Consider the following 8,879-nt stretch of genomic DNA (forward strand, 5'->3'; position numbering starts at 1 on the left):
CAATCTCTTATTCACAATTCCAAAGTCCCCCAAATCTCTTAAGACCAGAAGTTTTCCCATTAATTTGGCAGCAATATTTGATCTGAATGGACATTAGGCTATTTTTAGTCTTTATCCCACTTAGAGTAAATATTAATATGCTACTCTGCTGAAGTATTATTTGGTTATAGAATGTCACCCCCCTAGACCCCACTGGGAGTATAATGTACTACACAGACTGCATTATCTTTAGAAAATTTCTAATTTCAAGAAACATCTGGCCTCCAAGGATTTGAATAAGGAATTACAGACTTAGTTCCCAATTTTGGTTAATTAGAATCATCGCAGACTTAAAGCATGGGTCTCCGATCCTTAGAATCAAAACCGGGATAGGAAACTTTTTTTTTTTTATAAGCACCTTAGGTGCTTAAGTCGCCAGTCCAGCACTAGTCCTAGGAATAAACTACTGACCTAATTAGCTAACATGGACCAAACGGCTAACATGTGCCCAGGGAAGTGATGTGGTGACAGCTGCGAAAACACTTGGTTCTCTATCAGGACTACTTTGGTAACTTCCAAATCTCAGTCTACTTCACTAATCCCTTGCTCCTTTCATAACAGAAGTGGGCAAGAGAATATAGTCTTTCTGAGTTATCTAAGGAAACTGTTAATATGAACACCTTAGCCTGAATCTTCTTTTTTTCCCTTAGGAAGAAGCAAAACAGGGCAGCATTCTAGACATATAGAGGTCATTATTCATATTTTACGGAGAGAGGTTAAAATTATAACTAAGATGGAGAAAGCACACTCCACCCTATCTTGTCCACTGATTACAATTAAAAATCCTGGGCAGAATATATAAGGACTCTGAAACATAAATAGAAACAAGCAGGCTGGGGACAGAAATCAAAACTCAAAAGAGCAGCAGTGAGTTTCCTGGTTTTTATTTTTCCTCTCACATATCCCAGCTTACACTTGAAGACAGCCCAAATCCTGTAACTGTGTAGCAGGTACAGAAGAAAACTCTGGCTAGAGAATCAGGAAAGGGAACAGAGAGTACATTGGGGGGGGGGGGGGGGGGGGGGGGGCGGGGGATACTTGGATTTATTCCTCTCAGCCCTGCCTCAAGGCAAGTCCCAGTTCTGATGCTGCACACCTGTGGCTGGTGGCCGCCAAGCAGACACTAATTCTTAGAAAAGGTTCTTCTTTCTGACAGAAAACTAGCAATGATCTCCAAGAACATGGAGAGAATTTTTTTTCCCCCCTTTCATCGCTTTGTCTAGAAAATGGATCCCACTACGGGAAGTCTATGTCAGCACAGGGAAGCTAAAAATCCCAGTTTTCCAGCCAGAGGATCAGGAAAAGTTGCCCCGAGGAGCTAAAGTACAGAAGTCAGAAGAGGGAGCTAGAGAAAGGTCCTTGTGAATGCAGCCTAGCACTAGCCACTGAGCTACACATGTGGAACTGACCTGAGGCAGCACAGTAAAGGGTCTGAGACCTGCACTATGATGTGGACCCAGGCTGGCACACCTGGCACCCGAGCAGCACAACAAAGGTTTTGAAAAATAAACTGGCATTGCATCCACAGCCCACATAAGCCCAGACTGAACCTAAACCAGGCTGACTGCCTGCTAAAAACAAAACCAAATCGAAACAACAACAGCAGCATTCTCCGGAGAATTTTAACAGCACAGCATGTCATAACATTAAAATGTCCGTGACATAGTGAAAACTTACTTGACATATCTCGCAGATAAGAAAAAGAAAAGCCAACATGTCCAAGGTTATATAACTGACAAAACAGTAAAGCCAGGACTACAAGGCAGGTTGTCTAATGACATGTCCAGGGCTTTCTTTATAGCCAAGTGACCTAGACAGATTGTACAGTGATCCTGAAGTTAAGGGCTTAAGAAAACATTGAGCCAAGGGGTGCATGGGTGGGTCAGTCAGTTGAGTGTCCAACTTCGACTCAGGTCATGATCTCGCAGTTTATGAGTTCAAGCCCCACTTTGGGTTCTGTGTTGACAGCTCAGAACCTGGAGCCTGCTTCGTATTCTGTGTCTCCTCTCTCTGCCCCTCCCATGCTCATGCTCTGTCTCTCAATAATAAATAAATGTTAAAAAAAAAAAAAAAAAAAAAAAAAGAAAGAAAACACTAAGCCAAGGGGTTCCTGGGTGGCTCAGTTAAGCGTCCAACTCTTGATTTCGGCTTGGGTCATGATCTTGTGGCCCATGAGTTTGAGCCCCACTTCAGGCTCCTCACTGACAGTGTGGAACATGCTTGAGATTCTCTCTCTGCTTTTCTCTCTGCCCTTCCCCTGCTCACATGCGCGTGTGCATGTGCTCTCTCTCAAAGATGAATAAAAACATTAAAAACAATTTTTTAATAATAAAAAAAAACACCAAAAGAAAAACAAAAACACACTGAGCCAAATTGATTCTTTAAACCTGAACCTGGCAAATAACAAAAACAGAAAATGCTCTTACACTTTCTCATTTGTCATGTTAAGTAAGTACTGAAGGCTCGTATGTGCCATCCTATAATGAAGGCGGTAGGTCAGAGGTGCTAAGAAGTGCAAGAGAATCTCAAGGTGATTAGTCTCCAGAAGAAAAGACCCTACTTCTCCAGGTATATTCCTTGTTCCAAAAGCAATGCATATTCTAGACTGGGCCACTTATTTGTTTAAAAAGCAGAAGTCAGCTCCTCTTTGAAATCTTTATCTCACCAAGGTAGACTAAACCACTCGTCCTCCCTCCTCGGCGACACCATTCCACAATAAAAGTCTCTGCAACACTCTTTGCTCTCTTTTCTGCATCTGTCGCTCATCTGTGATTAAATTTGCAAATTCTTTAAAGTCTGTCTCATTCATCAATTTTTTACTTCCTGGGTCCAGTACAGTACATAACACATAACAAGTATTAATTCTGACAAACAGTCCCAATTTATTAAACTTTGACAATGTACCAAACACTATGCTCAGCGCTCTGCACATGTTATTTCAAGTAATTGTGACAAGCCTATAAAGAAATGAGGAATTTTCAGATGAAAATTTTATTCCTCTCAGCCCTGCCTCAAGGCGAGCTGTCTATGCAACTAAGGTAAAGTAACCTGCCTGGCATCACAAAGTACCTCAGGTATATAAATGGATGAAATCTTGCCCTGTAACAGAAACTAATACCGTATAGGCAGCTAGATTCTCACTTTAGTAAGCTTCGTGGATTTCCATTATGCCTGTGGCTGTCCATCACAGATAATGAAAAGATTATCTATGGGTGTATCAGCCAGTAAACTGGAATGTAAAGCCACCTCCCCAAAAGGAATATGTTTAAGTTTTCACATTTTCTTTACTCCCCAGGGCACCAAATTTTCCCAAGGGAACAGTGTTTCTAGGCAACCCATTCATAATACACACACACACACACACACACACACACACACACACACACACAGTGAAGAAGATACAAAACCAAAGCTCAAGAACACTGGAAAAGCTAAAGTTCTGTATTTATGTAGACAAGTATTTCCTACAGTTTTGGATGGTGGGGAGGGGTAAGTAATGTCATATCAAAAGACAAAAGCATGGTAATTAATACACAAAGTGAATCCCTTACTAGCTGGGCAACACTGAGCAAGTAACCATTTGGAGCCTGTTCCCTGATGTATAAATTGGAAATAATACCACTTACTTCAAAGGATTGCTTTAAACCTCAGAAAATGCACCTAAATAGCACTATAGCTAGCACTTGGGAAGCTATTATCACAAAAGTCAAACAAGTACAAAAATCACTTTCTACTTTAAGGGTGTATCTACTGAATGATTCCTTCCATCCCAGACTCTATATCCACTACAACTTCTGAATGCTGCTTCGGTTCATCTTCCCTAGCCTTTTCCATATCGTGGCAGCACACTTCATCTTGCGCATGTCGTAAGTACCTCTGCTAGTAAAGCAGCTCTACTATAACCTGCGGCATCCCCACCAGTCTGAAACATAAGCCCACTGAACAAAAATGGGAATTCACTTCTAATACACGTTTTCAAAAGAGTGAGCACTGGTCTCAGAAGTTAAAAAAGACTCTTTTATGAGATCAACATCTACCATCTAAAGTAAGGGTTTTCCCTGGCGGATCATTTTACCATGCACTTTACGGAAAGCAAGAATTCTCAAGTGTCAAAAGAACAATTTATCCAGTCAAGTAATAGGAACCACTGATACCTATTTCCTACAGTATCTTGCTAAATTAACACTTCTTCATTAATTATAATGTTTGCTAAATATTGTATTTATAACAAGCATTTACCAGGGCACCTGGGTAGCTCGGTTGGTTAAGCATCTTCAGGTCATGACCTCATGGGTTTGTGAGATCCAGTCCCAAGCCCTGTGTCCCCTGTCCCCTGTGTCGGGCTTGCATTGCCAGCAAGGAGGCTACCAGGGATTCTCTCCCTCCCCTTTCTCTGCCTCTCCCTCCCCCACTTGCATGTGTGCACACGCATGGGCCCTCTCTCCAAATAAGTAAATTAATTAAAAAACAAACAAACAAAAACAAGCATTTACCTTCAATCTCCACCAAAGGTTCCTGAGTAAACTCCTGAAAGAATTTGTAGAAGAACTTACTGCAAGCAGCCAAAACAGCTTTGTGGGCCTTAAAATGGTGTCCTAGATTAAAAAAAAAAAAAAAAAAAAAAAGAGTATATGTATTCAAAAATCAAAAGTAAAACCATAAAACAAAGTAGTAAATTATATAAAGATCTTTCTTCATAATACAATCATAAGACTATATAAATTATGAAACTAAAGTCAGAATATTCTAAGCAGCTATCTTGATAAATTTCAATTTCAATTAGACATGAACCCAAATCTTTACCTCAAAGACCTCATAAAGTCAATTTATAAAAGGCAGTTTATAAAACTAAAAGAGATAAGAGAAGCTTCTTACTAAAGAGTGAAAGACATATCGGATTCAGTTTAAACTGCTAAATATAAACACAACCCAAAAAGTTATACATCACTTGGAAAGAGACAAAAAAAAAAACAAAAAAAAAAAACAACAGAATAAACATAATGCTGGATGTATCTGCTACGGAAAACATGTTAATATGCCTAATATTTGGAAGCAGCAGATCTACAGTAAGCAGATCTATAATAAATACCTTGCCTTGAGGAGTCTATTTTCACTAAATAGAAAAGATACCCAAGCTACGTTTGTCTCCATTATAATGACAACTCCTAACACTGGTAAAGACCCCATTTGATTTGTACCCAAAGAGGGTACAAATGCTGCAAAGGTATGTCTCACGTTCTCCCTCCAAGACCATTTGGGAAGGTAGAAACAATCAACACTTCTCAAATGATTGTTGTGAAAGGCTCCTCAAAGAAGTTTATGAGAAGAAAGCTATTAACCAAACATTTAGAGACATCCTCTCTATCTCCACGCCATCATCTTACACTAATGTGTGCAATAGGGAAACTTCAAGAGGCTGCAACAAGTTAAGATGTGATGATTATGTTGAAAGCATGACTAGCCAACTAGCCTTCTGCAACACGGTCTATGTGAGTGGCCACTGACAAGTCCCCCCTCGTCCCAGCGCACACTCAATAGGCACAGTCCACAGAGGGTTGGGTATAAAAGGCGGGCGGGGGAAGGGGAGAGAAGAACGGTAGCCACAAATTCACTGCTCTGCCCACCACCCTACCCACCATCGACAATCAGGGTGATGTCAGTAAACCGATCTTGCTCTCGCTGTTCATTCAATCGGTCCAGGATCATTTTATGATGTTCCGGGAACTCCTGAAGGCATTCCATCGTCTCTTCGGCCTCCATGGCCGTCGGGCTGCTCTACAAAAGAGGAGCATGATAATGTACACCCATGAGCTCGGGCCGAGGCACAAAACCCCTAAAGCATAAAACAACAAAACCCAAAACCCCAGCTACGTGAAAAGAAGGGTGGGGGGAGGGTGAGGCAAGAGGAGAGGAAGGCGAGGGAAGAAAGAAAGGCGAGCCGGGTGGCCGCCGCGCGTTGGGGGCCGGAGCCACGGCCGCGGGACTCCGAGCCTGACCTAATTGGAGTCGGGAGACGCGAGCTGAAGCGGGGTGGGCAGAGCGCCGGAGGCTCCGGGCGCCGGGGCGCGCAAGTCCGGCAGGGGAAGGGACCCGACAGCCGTGGCGGCGCCCTAACGGCCCGCCAAGCCCCTCTGCCCGGCCCTGGCTCCTGCGGCCCCGGACCCGGTCCGGCCCGCGGCCCACAACGACTCCCGGGTCGCCTCTCCCTCCCCCGCCCTCCCTCTTCTCCCCCGCCCCGACCGGGCCGGCACTCACTCAGCGAAGGAGGAGCGGCCCGGGCCTGCGCGTCACTTACGTCGACGTACTGCGTCACCGCGCTGGGCTCCGGCTGACGCGGACGCCGACCAAGCGCCGACCACGGAGCGAAGAGGCCACACCTCCACCGCCCGGCTAGTGGCGGATTTGGCGCTCGGCGAGGGTGAGGCGGCCAACGCTGGGAGGAGGAAGTCGGGCTGTGCTAGGGTAGAGCCAGTTGTGGGCCAGGCTGTACCCGGGGCAGGGATCCTAAATCATAAATACTAAACCCCGCCCTTCCACCCACCTTCGCAGGACTCCAGGTGTGAGCGCTTCCGACCCGGACCTCGGAATAAACTCACAACTCGTCCCCGGTGCGCTTTTATTCCGCGGCTCCTCCCGCCCCGCCCCCTTCCCTCCCAAGCCTTGGGTGGGCCCGCCTTACCTAGCTCTTGATCCTCCCTCTCTCCTCTCTGGCCCTCGGATCTTCCCCGCTCTCACCTCTCTGGGCGAAACTCAACCCACACTGTTCCCTACCCCTAAATAGCGCCTCGCCCTCCATTTCCTCACGATTGCCCGGGCACTGCCTCTGCTGGGTCCGACCGGCACACGTGCGCTCGCTCCGAGACCCGGGCGGCCGCGGCGCGGGCGGCGGCCACGGGCGCGAGCACGTTCCGGCCGCCTGGGACCTTCCTCCCCGGTGCCCGCCCTCTCCGCGCTCTGCAGGCGGCACGTGCTTGCTAGGCTTGGGACCTGGATCTGCTCGGATTATTTACACATGATGCTATTACTACAGCTCTCCACTCGCAACCCCTGCGCTTAAAGAGACCAGTGACCTACAATCAGCCTCTCTTCCCTGGGTCATTCATTCATTCATCCGAAAAAAATGCTTTTGGAGGGTAACAGTCGAGATTTACTTTTTTCTCTCAGAAGAAAATAGAGTGAGGATTAGGGAAAGACTCAAAATACCTGGCTGTATGCAAGGGTGAGTGTAATCATTGTTTCAACAGACATTTATTGAGAGCCAGCGCTGTGCTAGGCACTGTTTAAGGGACTGAGAAATTAAGTGGTGAATAAGGCGTATGTAGTTTGTTCCTTTCTAATCTTAGTCTGATGGAGTAGATAGATCTTTTGTACAGTTAATTGCCTGGATGCAGCTTTCTGAGTGTTATATGAGATGTGAAGAACAAGGTAATCTGGGGCGGGGAGTAGGGCTCCTTGAGGAAAACTAGTGACCTGTAAGAAGCAATATGAAGTCTGAGTGTTTTTTTTTTTTTAATTTTTTTTTTCAACGTTTATTTACTTTTGGGACAGAGAGAGACAGAGCATGAACGGGGGAGGGGCAGAGAGAGAGGGAGACACAGAATCGGAAACAGGCTCCAGGCGCTGAGCCATCAGCCCAGAGCCCGACGCGGGGCTCGAACTCCCGGACCGCGAGATCGTGACCTGGCTGAAGTCGGACGCTCAACCGACTGCGCCACCCAGGCGCCCCAAAGTCTGAGTGTTTTTACGCAAGGGTACACAGCGCATTCAGAGACAGCGAGATTATAGCATTCGAAGAACTAAAAAAGAATGTTGGTGGGGCAGACCCACCGGGGCCTGGTAAACAGTGTTAAAGATGATAGATTTTATTGTAATCACAAAGGGAAACCTTGAAGGTTGAGCAGGATAGTGACATACGAAGATTTACTTTTTAAAGAGGTAGTTCCAGCCCCAATATGGAGAATAGTCTAATAGGTGAAGATGCAAGTAGAGACCAGAGGGAAGCTGTTAGTAATCTGGATTATATCATGGTGGCAAGTGGGATTAGAGAATTGGATGGAATCTAGAAATAGAATCAACATTGACTGGAAACATGTCATGGGTACTAAATAAATAATGTTGGATATATTTATGGTAAGAGAAAAAACACTCAAGGATGGCTCCTAGATTTCTGGCTTGAGTGGATGGATTGTTGGTACAATTTACCAAAATAGAGAATATAACTGGAAAAAATGGGGAGAAAGGATGGGAAGGGGAGAGATGATTTTAAGGAGACAACTAAATACAGGTGATGTCAACAAGGCATTTTATATATGGACCTGTATAGAATTTAGGGGAGAGAGCTAGCCATAGGGATTTGGAAATTTTTAGCATAAAGTGGATATTAAAGCCATGGAAACATAAGATTTTTTTTTTCATCTATCCTAATGCAAACTTTGTTTATTTATTCATTCATTCATTCTTTAGTTCCAATATAGTTAACACACAGTGTATTAGTTTCAGGTGTGCAACATAGTAATTCAATAATTCCATACATCCCCCAGTGCTCATCAGACAAGTGCACTTCTTAATACGCATCCCCTATTTCACCTGATTCTCCACCCACCTACCCCTGGTAACCATCAGTTTGTTCTGTATAGTTATAGTTAAGAGTCTGTTCTTTGGTTTGTCTCTTTTCCTTTGCTCATTTGTTTTGTTTCTTAAATTCTACATGAGGGAAATCATCTGGTGTTTGTCTTTCTCTCACTTATTTCACTTAGCATTATACTCTGTAGCTCTATCCATGTCATTGCAAATGGCAAGATTTCATTCTTTTTAGGGTTGAATAATATTCCAGTGTGTGT

The 8,879-nt window shown here is 44.5% G+C and overlaps 1 protein-coding gene across 12 annotated transcripts in view; it reads right to left on the minus strand.

Annotated features, from left to right (window-relative positions):
* ZNF131 (zinc finger protein 131) overlaps positions 1-6,922 on the minus strand; it is a 30,929-nt gene extending 24,007 nt beyond the window's left edge. For 3 of the 12 annotated variants that reach the window (XM_047866428.1, XM_047866439.1, XM_047866342.1), the window contains exons 1-4: positions 6,719-6,922; positions 6,335-6,472; positions 5,676-5,814; positions 4,533-4,634 (exon numbers count right to left, since the gene is read on the minus strand). In XM_047866428.1, coding sequence (XP_047722384.1) covers positions 4,533-4,634; positions 5,676-5,799 — 226 coding nt within the window. In that variant the 5' untranslated portion in view covers positions 5,800-5,814; positions 6,335-6,472; positions 6,719-6,922. Of the gene's footprint in view, positions 1-4,532; positions 4,635-5,675; positions 6,244-6,294; positions 6,561-6,718 lie in introns of those variants that run through there. The other 9 variants (XM_047866392.1, XM_047866370.1, XM_047866352.1 and 6 more) reach the window with 9 other exon arrangements.
* Positions 6,923-8,879: the final 1,957 nt, after the last annotated feature.

Source organism: Prionailurus viverrinus, chromosome A1 (genome assembly GCF_022837055.1).
Source record: "Prionailurus viverrinus isolate Anna chromosome A1, UM_Priviv_1.0, whole genome shotgun sequence".
Classification (NCBI taxonomy): Eukaryota; Metazoa; Chordata; class Mammalia; order Carnivora; family Felidae; genus Prionailurus; species Prionailurus viverrinus.